Here is a 16,187-nt window from a genome sequence, read left to right as displayed (position 1 = left end):
TTGACGTTTTTCATATTTGTAGCTTGCAAATGTTTTCATCCTTTCCATAGGTTGCCTTTCCGTCATGTTGCTTGTTTCTTTTGCTGTGCAGAAACATTGCTGATTGCATTGGTTGTTTTTGCTTTTATTGCTTGTACTTTGGATGTCCTATCCTAAATCATTTGTAAGATCTATGTCAAGGAGCTTTTATCCTCTGTTTTCTTCTAGGAGTTTTATGATTTAAGATTTTATATAGGAGTCTTTATTTGCGTTTGGGTTGACTTTTGTGAGTGGTGTAAGGTAGAGGCACAGTTTTATTCTTTTGCATGTTAATATCCAGTTTTCTCACCATCATGTATTGAAGAGAGTACCTTTTCTCTTTTGAGTATTCTTGGGTCTCTTAACAAAGAGACTTTATGCATGGGTTTTTAGTTGACTTTATGCATGGGTTTATTTCTGGGTTCTTGATTCTGTTTCATTCATCTTTGTGTTTGTTTTTGCGCAACTTCATATGGTTTTTATTACCATAACTTTGTAATAGTGTGACACCAGCCAGTGTGATGCTTCCAGCTTTGTTCTTCTTTCTTAGGATTGTTTTGGCTATTTGGGGTCTTTCTTGTTCCTTACACATTTGAGGAATGCTTTTCCTATTTCTGTGAAAAAGGTCATTGGAATTTTGACAAGGATTGCATTGACTCTGTGGGTGGTTTCAGGTAATGTGGATATTTAATGATGCTAATTTTTTGAATCCATAAACAACGGGGTATCTTCCCATTTGTTTGTGTCTCTGCTGTTTCTTTTACCAATGTCTTGTAGTTTTTACTGTACCTATCTTTCAGAAATCCTTGATTAAATTTATTCCAAAGTATTTTGTTCTTTTTGATGCTTTGGGGAAGGGGATTTTTTTCCTTATATTTCTTTTTCAGCTATTTCATTGTTATTGTTTAGAAATGCAACTGATCTCTTGATGCTGATTTTGTAATTTTTTTTTACTAAATATAATCTATTGTCAAATTGGTTTCCATACAACACCCAGTGCTCATCCCAACAGGTGCCCTTCTCAATGCCTATCACCTACTTTCCCCTCTCCCCCACCTCTTATCAACCCTTAGTTTATTCTCAGTGTTTACGAGTCTCTTATTGTTTGCCTCCCTCCGTCTCTGTAACTTTTTTTCCCCGATCCCCCACCCATGGTCTCCTGTCAAGTTTCTCAGGATCCACATATAGGTGAAATCATATGGTATCTGTCTTTCTCTGCCTGACTTATTTCACTTTGCATAATACCCTCCAGTTCCATCCATGTTGTTGAAAATGGCCAGATTTCACTCTTTCTCATTGCCAAGTAGTATTCCACTGTATATATAAACCACATCTTCTTTCTCCATTCGTTGGGTGATGGACATTTAGGCTCTTTGCATAATTTGGCGATTGCTGAAAGTGCTACTGTATACAGTGGGGTACATGTGCCCCTAAGCATCAGCACTCCTGTATCCCTTGGGTAAATTCCCAGGAGTGCTATTGCTGGGTCCTAGGGTTGTTCTATTTTTAATTATTTTAGGAAGCTCTACCCTGTTTTCCAGAGTGGCTGCACCAGTTTGCATTCCCACCAACAGTGCAAGAGGGTTCCTGTTTCTCCACATCCTCGCCAGCATCTGTAGTCTCCTGATTTGTTCATTTTAGCCACTCTGACCAGCGTGAGGTGATATCTCAGTGTGGTTTAGATTAGTATTTCCCTGATGAGGAGTGACGTTGAGCATCTTTCCATGTGTCTGTTGTCCATCTGGATGTCTTCTTTGGAAAAGTATCTATCCATGTCTTCTGCCCATTTCTTCCCTGGATTATTTGTTTTGTGGGTGTGGGGTTTGGTGAGTTCTTTACAGGTTCTGGATATTAGCCCTTCCTTTATGTGATATGTCATTTGCAAATATCTTCTCCCATTCTGTCGGTTGCCTTTCGGTTTTGTTGATTGATTCCTTTGCAGTGCAGAAGATTTTTATCTTGACGAGGTCCCAATAGTTTATTTTTGCTCTCCATTCCCTTGCCTTTGGGGATATGTCAAGTAAGAAATTGCTGCAGCGGAGGTCAAAGAGGTTTTTTTCCTGCTTTCTCCTCAAGAGTTTTGATGGTTTCCTGTCTCACAGTCAGGTCCTTCATCCATTTTGAGTTTATTTGTGTGTATGGTGTAAGAAAAGTCGTCTAATTTCATTCTTCTGCATGTTGCTGTCCAGTTCTCCCAGAAGAAAGAGACTGTCTTTTTTTCTCATGGGATACTCTTTCCTGCTTTGTCAATGTTTAGTTGGCCATACATTTGTGGGTTCACGTCTGGGGTTTCTATTCTATTCCATTGGTCTGTGTGTCTGTTTTTGTGCCAATACCATACTGTCTTGATGATCACAGCTTTGTAGTAGAGGCTAAAGAGACAGAGTGTGAACAGGGGACGGGTAGAGAGAGAGAGAAAGAGAGAGAGAGAGAATCCAAAGCAGGCTCCAGGCTCTGAACTGTCAGCACAGAGTCCAATAGGGGGCTTGAACCACAAACCATGAGATCATGAACTTAGCCGAAGTCAGAAGCTTAACTGACTGAGCCACCCAGGCACCCCTGCATCTTAATGTTGATTTGGTATCCTTCATCCTTGGAACAGATTTTTTGGTGGTATCTTCAGGATTTTCTATATATAATAACATATCATCTGCAAACAAAGACAGTTTTATTTCTTCTTTTCTGATTTGGATGTCTTTATTTCCTTTTATTGCCTGACTGCTTTGGCTAGGACTTCCTCTATCCTGTTGAATAGGAGTAGTCAAGTGGGCAACTTTGCCTTGTTCTTGAACTTATAGTAAAAGCTTTCCGTTTTTTACCACTGCATATGATGTTGGCTATGGGCTTATCATATTGGGCTTCATTATGTCCAGGTGTGAAATTCAGTACCCACATTGTTGAGAGTTTTTATCCTGAAAAGATGTTGAATTTTGTCAAATGCTTTTTTCTCCCATGCTGGGATGATGATATGATTTTTTTATCCTGTTAATGTGGTGTATCAAATGTATTTATTCTATTTGATTTCTGAAGGATAATTTTGCTGAGTAAAGTATTATTGATTGGTAGTCTTTTTTCTCTTAGCACTTTTAATATGTAATCCCACTGCCTCCTTGCATGGAAGGTTTCTCCTGAGACATTGTTAACCTTATGAGGGTTCACTTGTAGTCACATAGTCTTTCCTCACTCTTTTTCATTCTTTTGACTTTGTTCTATGCTGACTGGATAAATTGATAGTTCCTGTCTTTCAATTCACATTTTTTTTTGCTTGATCCATTTCCTGTCAGTGATCACTCTTGCTTTTTTCATCTCCTTCATTATACTCTTCAGCTCCAGGATTTTTGTTTACTTGGCTTTTACTATTTCCAGCTCTTTGTTAAGCTTCTCATTTTATTCATAGAGTGATTTTCTTATTTTACTGAATTGGCTTTTTGTGTTTTTCTTGTAACTCACTGAGTTTCCATAAAACTGCTATTTTTGAATTCTCTTTTGAATAAATTACAGATCTCCATATGTTTCCGATTGATTACTGGAAGATTATTGTGATCCTTTGATGGTATCATATTTCCTTGATATTTTATATTCTTTGCAGTTTTGCATTGCTGTCTTTGCGTTTGAAGTAGCAGTCACTTCCTCCAGTCTTTAGTGACTACCTCTTAGTGTGTCCAACCTGACTTTTTTGCTCCAGTGGTATGCTGGAAATTCTCTGCAGGACACCTGGTTTTCCAAAAAGGCTCTCTCATCCATGGGTGATCATCTTAGAGAGTGTTTTCAAGGGAGGGACTCCCAGATGTGGCTGAGAGGGAGTGGCTGGAGGCACTTTATGGGCTATTGCTAGGTCCACAGATTAGACTGTAGTATGTCTGCCTGTTACCTGATGTACGGGTAGGCAAGACTTTTCCTCGGTCCCTTGGAATATGGTGCTAGATTCCCACAGCTCCTGCAAAGGCAGTTTTGCCGGTGGGTGGATAAGATGCCAGTTTGTTGTAGGTGGGGAGACACAACAAGGTACATCTTGTTCAGCTATCATACTGATATCGCTCTGACATATGGGTATTTTAAAAGTAGTTTTTCCCCTAAGATATTTCCCTGATTTCTTCTTTCATGTTATATGGACCTCATGCTACTTTAAAACTTTGTTGAAAGTAAGAATTCTTATATTTCAAAGCAACGCCAAAAATAGAGCACATATCTAGTTATTACTCCCATGTCTAAGAGTCACTGCCTTTAGGAAATGAACTCTAACTTTTTAGTGTAACCTTCAAGGTTCTTCAGAATCTTTCCTGACTGATCTCTTACTACTTGCTTCCATGTATTTTATGTTTTTTTCCCAAGTTCCTAAAAGCTTATACTTTTTCCTTTCAAGGCACCTAGATGCCATCTGTGTAATCTTTGTGCTCACATTCTAATCTCTAAGAAAATGGTTTTCTCCTTTTGTTTTCCCTGGTGACCTCTGCTGTTTATTTTCCCTCTTCAGTAAAGCCTTTCTTGTCCTCACTTACAGCTTTTCACATGTCAATTCTTACAAATCGCATTGTATTCTATTTGTATATTTATCTGTGTTTGAAGCACCAGATGAGTATTTCCTTGTGTATGGTTGGTACTTCAGCACTGTTCTCTGAACTAATCAAATTAAGTCAGATGGGTAAAATTCAGAACTTGATGAAAATTGTCTTTTTATTCTTCATCAGTAAAATTATTAGAAAACATTGGCTTTTTTATGGCTTTTTAATGGCTTTGTTTTTCTTTTTTTTCTTTTTTTTTTAATCAAACTTTTATTTATTTTTTTAATGAAATTTATTGACAAATTGGTTTCCATACAACACCCAGTGCTCATCCCAAAAGGTGCCCTCCTCAATACCCATCACCCACCCTCTCCTCCCTCCCACCCCCCATCAACCCTCAGTTTGTTCTCAGTTTTTAACAGTCTCTTATGCTTTGGCTCTCTCCCATTCTAACCTCTTTTTTTTTTCCTTCCCCTCCCCCATGGGTTCCTGTTAAGTTTCTCAGGATCCACATAAGAGTGAAACCATATGGTATCTGTCTTTCTCTGTATGGCTTATTTCACTTAACATCACACTCTCCAGTTCCATCCACGTTGCTACAAAAGGCCATATTTCATTTTTTCTCATTGCCACGTAATATTCCATTGTGTATATAAACCACAATTTCTTTATCCATTCATCAGTTGATGGACATTTAGGCTCTTTCCATAATTTGGCTATTGTTGAGAGTGCTGCTATGAACATTGGGGTACAAGTGGCCCTATGCATCAGTACTCCTGTATCCCTTGGATAAATTCCTAGCAGTGCTATTGCTGGGTCATAGGGTAGGTCTATTTTTAATTTTCTGAGGAACCTCCACACTGCTTTCCAGAGCGGCTGCACCAGTTTGCATTCCCACCAACAGTGCAAGAGGGTTCCCGTTTCTCCACATCCTCTCCAGCATCTATAGTCTCCTGATTTGTTCATTTTGGCCACTCTGACTGGCGTGAGGTGATACCTGAGTGTGGTTTTGATTTGTATTTCCCTGATAAGGAGCGACGCTGAACATCTTTTCATGTGCCTGTTGGCCATCCGGATGTCTTCTTTAGAGAAGTGTCTATTCATGTTTTCTGCCCATTTCTTCACTGGGTTATTTGTTTTTCGGGTATGGAGTTTGGTGAGCTCTTTATAGATTTTGGATACTAGCCCTTTGTCAGATATGTCATTTGCAAATATCTTTTCCCATTCCGTTGGTTGCCTTTTAGTTTTGTTGGTTGTTTCCTTGGCTGTGCAGAAGCTTTTTATCTTCATAAGATCCCAGTAATTCACTTTTGCTTTTAATTCCCTTGCCTTTGGGGACGTATCGAGTAAGAGATTGCTACGGCTGAGGTCAGAGAGGTCTTTTCCTGCTTTCTCCTCTAAGGTTTTGATGGTTTCCTGTCTCACATTTAGGTCCTTTATCCATTTTGAGTTTATTTTTGTGAATGGTGTGAGAAAGTGGTCTAGTTTCAACCTTCTGCATGTTGCTGTCCAGTTCTCCCAGCACCATTTGTTAAAGAGGCTGTCTTTTTTCCATTGGATGTTCTTTCCTGCTTTGTCAAAGATGAGTTGGCCATACGTTTGTGGGTCTAGTTCTGGGGTTTCTATTCTATTCCATTGGTCTATGTGTCTGTTTTTGTGCCAATACCATGCTGTCTTGATGATGACAGCTTTATAGTAGAGGCTAAAGTCTGGGATTGTGATGCCTCCTGCTTTGGTCTTCTTCTTCAAAATTCCTTTGGCTATTCGGGGCCTTTTGTGGTTCCATATGAATTTTAGGATTGCTTGTTCTAGTTTCGAGAAGAATGCTGGTGCAATTTTGATTGGGATGGCATTGAATGTGTAGATAGCTTTGGGTAGTATTGACATTTTGACAATATTTATTTTTCCAATCCATGAGCAGGGAATGTCTTTCCATTTCTTTAAATCTTCTTCAATTTCCTTCATAAGCTTTCTATAATTTTCAGCATACAGATCCTTTACATCTTTGGTTAGATTTATTCCTAGGTATTTTATGCTTCTTGGTGCAATTGTGAATGGGATCAGTTTCTTTATTTGTCTTTCTGTTGCTTCATTGTTAGTGTATAAGAATGCAACTGATTTCTGTACATTGATTTTGTATCCTGCAACTTTGCTGAATTCCTGTATCAGTTCTAGCAGACTTTTGGTGGAGTCTATCGGATTTTCCATGTATAATATCATGTCATCTGCAAAAAGCGAAAGCTCGACTTCATCTTTGCCAATTTTGATGCCTTTGATTTCCTTTTGTTGTCTGATTGCTGATGCTAGAAATTCCAGCACTATGTTAAACAGCAGCGGTGAGAGTGGGCATCCTTGTCGTGTTCCTGATCTCAGGGAAAAAGCTCTCAGTTTTTCCCCATTGAGGATGATGTTAGCTGTGGGCTTTTCATAAATGGCTTTTATGATCTTTAAGTATGTTCCTTCTATCCCGACTTTCTCAAGGGTTTTTATTAAGAAAGGGTGCTGGATTTTGTCGAAGGCCTTTTCTGCATCGATTGACAGGATCATATGGTTCTTCTCTTTTTTGTTGTTAATGTGATGTATCACGTTGATTGATTTGCGAATGTTGAACCAGCCCTGCATCCCAGGAATGAATCCCACTTGATCATGGTGTATAATTCTTTTTATATGCCGTTGAATTCGATTTGCTAGTATCTTATTGAGAATTTTTGCATCCATATTCATCAGGGATATTGGCCTGTAGTTCTCTTTTTTTACTGGGTCTCTGTCTGGTTTAGGAATCAAAGTAATACTGGCTTCATAGAATGAGTCTGGAAGTTTTCCTTCCCTTTCTATTTCTTGGAATAGCTTGAGAAGGATAGGTATTATCTCTGCTTTAAACGTCTGGTAGAACTCCCCTGGGAAGCCATCTGGTCCTGGACTCTTATTTGTTGGGAGATTTTTGATAACCGATTCAATTTCTTCGCTGGTTATGGGTCTGTTCAAGCTTTCTATTTCCTCCTGATTGAGTTTTGGAAGAGTGTGGGTGTTCAGGAATTTGTCCATTTCTTCCAGGTTGTCCAATTTGTTGGCATATAAGTTTTCATAGTATTCCCTGATAATTGTTTGTATCTCTGAGGGATTGGTTGTAATAATTCCACTTTCATTCATGATTTTATCTATTTGGGTCATCTCCCTTTTCTTTTTGAGAAGCCTGGCTAGAGGTTTGTCAATTTTGTTTATTTTTTCAAAAAACCAACTCTTGGTTTCGTTGATCCGCTCTACAGTTTTTTTAGATTCTATATTGTTTATTTCTGCTCTGATCTTTATTATTTCTCTTCTTCTGCTGGGTTTAGGCTGCCTTTGCTGTTCTGCTTCTAGTTCCTTTAGGTGTGCTGTTAGATTTTGTATTTGGGATTTTTCTTGTTTCTTGAGATAGGCCTGGATTGCAATGTATTTTCCTCTCAGGACTGCCTTTGCTGCATCCCAAAGTGTTTGGATTGTTGTATTTTCATTTTCGTTTGTTTCCATATATTTTTTAATTTCTTCTCTAATTGCCTGGTTGACCCACTCATTCGTTAGTAGGGTATTCTTTAATCTCCATGCTTTGGAGGTTTTCCAGACTTTTTTCTGTGGTTGATTTCAAGCTTCATAGCATTGTGGTCTGAAAGTAAGCATGGTATAATTTCAATTCTTGTAAACTTATGAAGGGCTGTTTTGTGACCCAGTATATGATCTATCTTGGAGAATGTTCCATGTGCACTCGAGAAGAAAGTATATTCTGTTGCTTTGGGATGCAGAGTTCTAAATATATCTGTCAAGTCCATCTGATCCAATGTCTCATTCAGGGCCCTTGTTTCTTTATTGACCGTGTGTCTAGATGATCTATCCATTTCTGTAAGTGGGGTGTTAAAGTCCCCTGCAATTACCACATTCTTATCAATAAGGTTGCTTATGTTTATGAGTAATTGTTTTATATATTTGGGGGCTCCGGTATTTGGCGCATAGACACTTATAATTGTTAGCTCTTCCTGATGGATAGACCCTGTAACTATTATATAATGCCCTTCTTCATCTCTTGTTACAGCCTTTAATTTAAAGTCTAGTTTGTCTGATATAAGTATGGCTACTCCAGCTTTCTTTTGGCTTCCAGTCGCATGATAAATAGTTCTCCATCCCCTCACTCTCAATCTAAAGGTGTCCTCAGGTCTAAAATGAGTCTCTTGTAGACAGCAAATAGATGGGTCTTGTTTTTTTATCCATTCTGATACCCTATGTCTTTTGGTTGGCGCATTTAATCCATTTACATTCAGTGTTATTATAGAAAGATACGGGTTTAGAGTCATTGTGATGTCTGTATGTTTTATGCTTGTAGTGATGTCTCTGGGACTTTGTCTCACAGGGTCCCCCTTAGGATCTCTTGTAGGGCTGGTTTAGTGGTGACAAATTCCTTCAGTTTTTGTTTGTTTGGGAAGACCTTTATCTCTCCTTCTATTCTAAATGACAGACTTGCTGGATAAAGGATTCTTGGCTGCATATTTTTTCTGTCTAGTACCCTGAAAATCTCGTGCCAATTCTTTCTGGCCTGCCAAGTTTCAAAAGAGAGATCAGTCACGAGTCTTATAGGTCTCCCTTTATATGTGAGGGCACGTTTACCCCTTGCTGCTTTCAGAATTTTCTCTTTATCCTTGTATTTTGCCAGTTTCACTATGATATGTCGTGCAGAAGATCGATTCAAGTTACGTCTGAAGGGAGTTCTCTGTGCCTCTTGGATTTCAATGCCTTTTTCCTTCCCCAGTTCAGGGAAGTTCTCAGCTATGATTTCTTCAAGTACCCCTTCAGCACCTTTCCCTCTCTCTTCCTCCTCTGGGATACCAATTATGCGTATATTATTTCTTTTTAGTGTATCACTTAGTTCTCTAATTTTCCCCTCATACTCCTGGATTTTTTTATCTCTCTTTTTCTCAGCTTCCTCTTTTTCCATAACTTTATCTTCTAGTTCACCTATTCTCTCCTCTGCCTCTTCAAGCCGAGCTGTGGTGGTTTCCATTTTGTTATGCATTTCGTTTAAAGCGTTTTTCAGCTCCTCGTGACTGTTCCTTAGTCCCTTGATCTCTGTAGCAAGAGATTCTCTGCTGTCCTGTATACTGTTTTCAAGCCCAGCGATTAATTTTATGACTATTATTCTAAATTCACTTTCTGTTATATTATTTAAATCCTTTTTGATCAGCTCATTAGCTGTTGTTATTTCCTGGAGATTCTTCTGAGGGTAATTCTTCCGCTTGGTCATTTTGGATAGTCCCTGGCGTGGTGAGGACCTGCAGGGCACTTCCCCTGTGCTGTGGTGTATAGCTGGAGTTGGTGGGCGGGGCTGCAGTCAGACCTGATGTCTGCCCCCAGCCCACCGCTGGGGCCACAGTCAGACTGGTGTGTGCCTTCTCTTCCCCTCTCCTAGGGGCGGGATTCACTGTGGGGTGGTGTGGCTCGTCTGGGCTACTTGCACCCTGCCAGGCTTGTGATGCTGGGGATCTGGCGTCTTAGCTGGGGTGGGTAGGCAAGGTGCACGGGGGCAGGAGGGGCAGGCTTAGATCGCTTCTCCTTAGGTGATCCACTTCAGGAGGGGCCCTGTGGCAGCGGGAGGGAGTCAGATCCGCTGCCAGAGGTTTGGCTCCGCAGAAGTGCCGAGTTAGGTGTTTGCTCGGAGTGAGCAAGTTCCCTGGCAGGAACCGGTTCTCTTTGGGATTTTGGCTGGGGGATGGGCGGGGGAGATGGCGCTGGCGAGCGCCTTTGTTCCCCACCAAACTGAGTTCTGTTGTCAGGGGGCTCAGCAGCTCTCCCTCCCTTTGTCCTCCAGCCTTCCCGCTTTCTGAGCAGAGCTGTTAACTTATGACCTCCCAGACGCTAAGTCGCGCTTGTTGTGGGAACACAGTCCGTCAGGCCCCTCCGCTTTTGCAAGCCAGACTCGGGGGCTCTGCTTGGCCGGCGAGCCGCCCCTCCGCCCCGGCTCCCTCCCGCCAGTCCGTGGAGCGCGCACCGCCTCGCCGCCCTTCCTACCCTCTTCCGTGGGCCTCTCGTCTGCGCTTGGCTCCGGCGACTCCGTTCTGCTAATCCTCTAGCGGTTTTCTGGGTTATTTAGGCAGGTGTAGATGGAATCTAAGTGATCAGCAGGACGTGCGGTGAGCCCAGCGTCCTCCTAAGCCGCCATCTTCTAATCAAACTTTTATAATGAGAGCTTTTTTTAAAAGCACCTCTGTTTTTCTTTTAAGGAGGGAACCTGGTTTACATATGAAGAAGTTAAAGAAAGGTGAAAATGAAAAAGGGACATCTAAAGGATCTGTGATCACACCAGTGTTGCAGAAGGCAGATGCCCTAACTGGTGGTCCACTACAAAAGAATGATGGCAGCCATTTCAGTGAAAAGGATCAGCATGAAAGCAGGTAAAATCTATAAATTCTTTATGTGCCTGTGAAGGAATTTTAGCAGTGATTACCTTTGTGGAAATAAAATGCTGTAGTGTAGGTAGGTCCAAGCTAAAGCAAGAAATACTCAACATATCAAACACACTGCTTGAAAAGTTGTGATGAGGGTAAGTGACTTTGTCAAGGAGCAGTTTCAGCAGTCACCATGGAAGCATGGAAGATGAGTAAGTGTAAACAACTCCTTACAGCATTTTAATAGGGAAAGGTAATAGACAAATGGATGATAACTGAAAAAGAATGTGAATTGCAAAGGCATTTTCTTTCTCTTTTTATTTTAAGATGGGGGCTTTAGAGAATGTATTCTGTTGGAAATGATCAATAGATATAGACATGGTTAGTTAATTTAATTTTGTTTCCGTTTCCAAACATTAGGAAGTTTGTTGATTGCATTACATTATCTTTTAAAAATGATAGAGGCGCCTGGGTGGCGCAGTCGGTTGAGCGTCCGACTTCAGCCAGGTCACGATCTTGCGGTCCGTGAGTTCGAGCCCCGCGTCAGGCTCTGGGCTGATGGTTCAGAGCCTGGAGCCTGTTTCCGATTCTGTGTCTCCCTCTCTCTCTGCCCCTCCCCCGTTCATGCTCTGTCTCTCTCTGTCGCAAAAAAAATAAATAAACGTTGAAAAAAAAATATAGTAATTGTCTTTAGTACTCTTATTGATGTGATTTTGTGCAAGAAGTTGGTTTATTCTGAATTGGTTCCACAATGGGGTATTCTCATACAATTGAATGTGCAGATTTAAAAATATATATGTATGTATGCAAGTATATATATACATATATATAAATATATTTATATATTAAATATATTAAATTAATTAAATTAATTTAATAAAATAATTTAAAATAAGTAAATTAATTTAATTTAATAATTAAATAAAAGTAAATAATTAATTAATTAATTAAATATATATTTATATATATTTATATATATGGCTGTATAATTTCTTATATGTATATTTCTTATATGTATATTATATGTATAATACATATTATATATATGTATATGCATAATATACAAACTATATCTATAATTTCTTATATATGTTTATAAAAGTATATGTGTATAAGTTCTATATGTATATATTTGTATACACACACACACACACTTTTCATAAATGTATGCAAACACTGAGGCCATTCTGAATAAAAGTAATCCTTCCTTGATGATTTTATAGATATCCAGTGCCTTTGATAGTATCACAAGTAGCTATGATTTTGTTAGGGACTTTAAAGTATCTGATTCTATTAAGTTAATATTATTTAAGTTCTGGGGAAAGGGGAAGATTTTGTTTATTTACAATTGTAAAAGAAACTAGTGATCCATAACAGATTATTCCTTTTGGACTAGAGAGCTCTAAATGACCAAAATCATGCTTCCTGTACCAACAGTGCCATTGACACAGATATTATGCTCAATAAGTATGTGTTGAATGTGGGGATAAACAGTGGAATGAATGAATGAATGAATGAATGAATGCCTGTTGAGGAACTTCTCTAGAAGAAGCAAATCTTTAGTTTATTGAAAGTAGATTTCCCATCTTGCCAAGTATAAAGTCTCTTAAAAAATGTGTAAGATTCAGAAATTGTTATGTATCACTATAGCTAGAAATCGAATCATAATATAGATACATTTGCTGTCATATTAGTTAGAAACACTGGAGTATTACTTTAACCACGTAGTATAAAACAGATGCTTTGAAGGCACATTCCTGGGTTTGAATTCAGGGTCTGTTCTTGGCCAGCGACTAGGGCTTCTTGGGCAAGTCACTTCGACTTTCTGTGCCTCATTTTCTTTCTGTGTAACATACCTAATATAATAACCTACTTCATAGGATTGTTGTGGGGCTTCAAATACCTTGAAGACATGTAAAGTGCACATAGTAATGCCTAGAGAGTAGTTGCATAGTGAGTCTCCAACACGTTAATATCATGATTGTTAAAAAGGGGTTCTTTCATATAGGGACTTAACTTGCACCTTCCAAGTAGGTTTTAGTGCCAGTAAAAGCTTATTTTTAGTAAAATGACAACAACACAAACAATGGTATTATTCCTATCAAATAATGCAAGTAGCATTAGGATTTTCCTTTGCTTTTGTTAGTTTTTACCTAACTTTAGTACTTTGTTGTGCTTGCTTCAGCAGCACATATACTAGAACTGGATAAACCTAATCCTTTGTTAATATTAGCAGTAGTATGTTTTCGATGTTGTTTAATGTTACTCTGTTGTTTAATCCCCTTTGTAGAAAATTAGTTTCAAATGCAGAGATTTTATATCAGAAACAATAGGTTTAGATACGCTTTGTATTTTAAGTATTTAATACTTGCCTGAAAACAATTGTTGTTTTTTTTCAGACCTGCAAAGAAAATTTCTAAGAAAAAGAACAAGGTAAGCAAAAGAGACAATGTAATTTTATTTTATTTATTATTTATTTTATTTTTATTTTATTATATCATTTTGATACATATTTGTTAGGAATATTGTTCAGTGGCAAGAAATTACTTTATGAAAGATGTAGTGAAAAAATAGAAAATCTTCCTTTGTTGTAGAGACATTTGCTGTGAAAAAGTTACTTAGAAATACTAGCTATGGATAACAGTGTCTTTTTGATAAAAATCCGTTCTTTTTAAAAGTCTCTATGGTTTCGCTTTTAAATGTTCATTCACTTATTTTTAAAATGTATTTTGAGAGAGAGCACGCACAAGTGGGGGAGGGGCCGAGGGAGAGGGGGAGAGAGAATCCCAAGCAGGCCCCATGCTGTCATTGTGGAGGTCAACGTGGGACTCAAACTCAGGAACCCTGAGGTCATGACCTGAGCCAAAATGGAGTCGGATGCTCAACCGACTGAGCCAGTCAGGTGCCCCTGTTTTTGCTTTTATAAAAAGATGGCTATTTATCACTTCTCTACACCTAGTATATTTTATAAATATTTGGGGGACATTTTGAAATGGTATTATTCATTCGTAGGTCAAAAAGCAAATTACTTCTATGGATGACCTTGTCGACTTCATTCAGTCATCTAAAACAGCTTCAGAGCATTGTGAGTTGCCTTACTCTAAGAATTTCATGTTGCTGATCGAACAACTTGGCATGGATTGTAAAGGTAGGAAGTCTTTTTACGTATATTTCTGTAGTAACATGTGCAACCTTGCCTACTACTGCACCATAGAGCACTGCTGTATTATAGAGCTGCTCATCTCAGAAATGCGTTTTGTATTAAAATAAAAGGAGCACTATTGTATCCTCTCAGCCAAAGACTCATCATTTCTACTGTACCTTTCTTAGTGGGAATGGCACATCTAATGTGTTTGTTAACTCTGCTTCTCTTCTGTGCCTTCACCCAGGTCAGGTCATTATTTTTCTCCCAGATGACTGAAATAACCTTAGGACTGTTTTTCCTGCCGTTCTACCTCCCAGGACCTTGGTCTACACTGCAACCATAATTAGTATATGTTTTAAAAAATGTGTCTTTCATCATGGTACCCCCTTGCTTAAAGCTTAGCTATTACTTCTCATTGCTATTAGGTTAAAGGCCACAGTCCTCTGGCTTCATCTTGTATGGTTTTACATCCTTCTTTCCGTCTGTGTCTTATCCACTGTTTTAGACGTTTCTTCCTGTGAAAGAGATTTTCGTATCCAACATTTTTAGTTCATATATGAAGTTTAGTTCATATATGAAGTGTGTCATTTGATAGTTTTGACATATGTTTACACGTATGAAATGATAACCATCATCCAGACAGTTAACATATTCATCACCCTTAAAAATCTCATGTCCCTTCATATTCCCTTATTATGAAGCTGCCAAATTGTTTTCTAAAGGAGTTGTACGGTTTTTAATTCCCACCAGCAGTCTGTGAGAGCACCAATTCCTACATACATATTCATGAACACTTAGTATTGTCAGCTTTTTAAATCCTAGCCATTCGGATGGATATTTAGTATATATCTCATTATGATTTCAATATACATCTCCCTAATAACTGATGATGGCGAGCATATTTTCATGTGCTTGTTTGCCATCTGTGTATCTTCTTTGAATTGTCCAAATCTTTGGTTGTTTTAAAAATTTGTTTTTTTTCTTAGTTTTTGAGTTTTCAGAATTCTTTGTATATCCTAGACACAGTTCCTTATTGTGTTTTCTTTTTTTTTGGTGGTGGTTGTTGTTGTTGTTGTTTACACTGAGGCATTTTATTTGCACATATGTATTACATCGCTAGAAAAAGAATCCCAGGATTTCCCCTTCTGTGTGTTTTCATCTTCCTTCTTCATGGTCCATGATTGTAGCTGAAGTGGTCAGTATAATGAAACCAAACTGAGCAGATTATTCTGCCATTTTTCTAGATCTTTGCATTGTCCATCAATTCTGGGGCCAGTCACTCCATGCTTGCTTAACCTGCCTGTGAGTTTCACATCAATTTACCCAACTCTGTGATCATCAATGATTTTAAATTCACCACTGTAACCATGCTTCATCATCACAGTTAGAAAGTGGACAATGTCTTTGGAGCATGGCCTAGTAAGAACCTGGAGTTTGCTTCTCTCTTCAGTATTGTTATGCTCTGGGGAGCATCTGCCACGACATTCACATGCATCATGATGGTGGCACAGAAAGATGGTGGAAAGAGCTAGATACAGTTCCTTTCTCACTGCTCTTTTTTTGCAAGGTTTTTCTTCTCCCACTCTGTGACTTTTCCTTCTCTCAACAGTGTTTTTGAAGAGCAGTTTTTCTCTTTGGTGAAGTCCAGTTTACACATTCATTTGTTCTTGTATGATTGTTGTTTTTGGTTTTCATATCTAAGAAATATTTCCATAGCACAAGGTCACAAAGCTTTTCTCTCATGCTTTCTTTTAGAAGTTTTATAGTTTTAGGTCTTACATTTAGATCTATGACCCATTTTATATTCTTTTTTATTTGTGATACAAAGTGTGTGTACAAGGTCATTCTTTTGCATATGGATATCTAGTTGTTCCAACACCATTTATGGAAAAAGGCTTTTGTTTTCTCCACTTTATGCCATTGCTCCTTTGTCATAATCAGTTGGCCACATATGTGTGGGTTTATGTATGGGCTCTATTCTGTCTCATTGATCTCTTTGTCCATCTTTGTACCAATATTATGCTGTTTTAATCATTGCCAGTTTATAAGGATTTTTGAAATCAGGTAGTGTTTGTCATCTTGCTGTGTTCTTTTCAGTGTTCTTCCGCTACT

General features: G+C 38.6%; 1 protein-coding gene and 1 pseudogene across 1 annotated transcript in view; one reads left to right on the top strand and one right to left on the bottom strand.

Moving 5' to 3' along the window:
- LOC122478365 (ankyrin repeat domain-containing protein 26-like) overlaps positions 1-14,215 on the top strand; it is a 43,434-nt gene extending 29,219 nt beyond the window's left edge. The window contains exons 6-8 of the mRNA XM_043572007.1: positions 10,766-10,936; positions 13,330-13,363; positions 13,943-14,215. Of these exons, the coding sequence (XP_043427942.1) occupies positions 10,766-10,936; positions 13,330-13,363; positions 13,943-14,200 (463 nt within the window). The 3' untranslated portion in view covers positions 14,201-14,215. The remainder of the gene's footprint in view (positions 1-10,765; positions 10,937-13,329; positions 13,364-13,942) is intronic.
- A 976-nt stretch (positions 14,216-15,191) lies between these two features.
- LOC122478366 lies at positions 15,192-15,792 on the bottom strand (annotated as a pseudogene).
- Between the last annotated feature and the right edge of the window lie 395 nt (positions 15,793-16,187).

This window comes from Prionailurus bengalensis, unplaced genomic scaffold, assembly GCF_016509475.1.
Source record: "Prionailurus bengalensis isolate Pbe53 unplaced genomic scaffold, Fcat_Pben_1.1_paternal_pri Un_scaffold_55, whole genome shotgun sequence".
NCBI classification, from domain to species: Eukaryota; Metazoa; Chordata; class Mammalia; order Carnivora; family Felidae; genus Prionailurus; species Prionailurus bengalensis.
The sequence above is the reverse complement of the archived record's forward strand: the minus strand, read 5'-3'. Positions and strand labels throughout refer to the sequence as shown.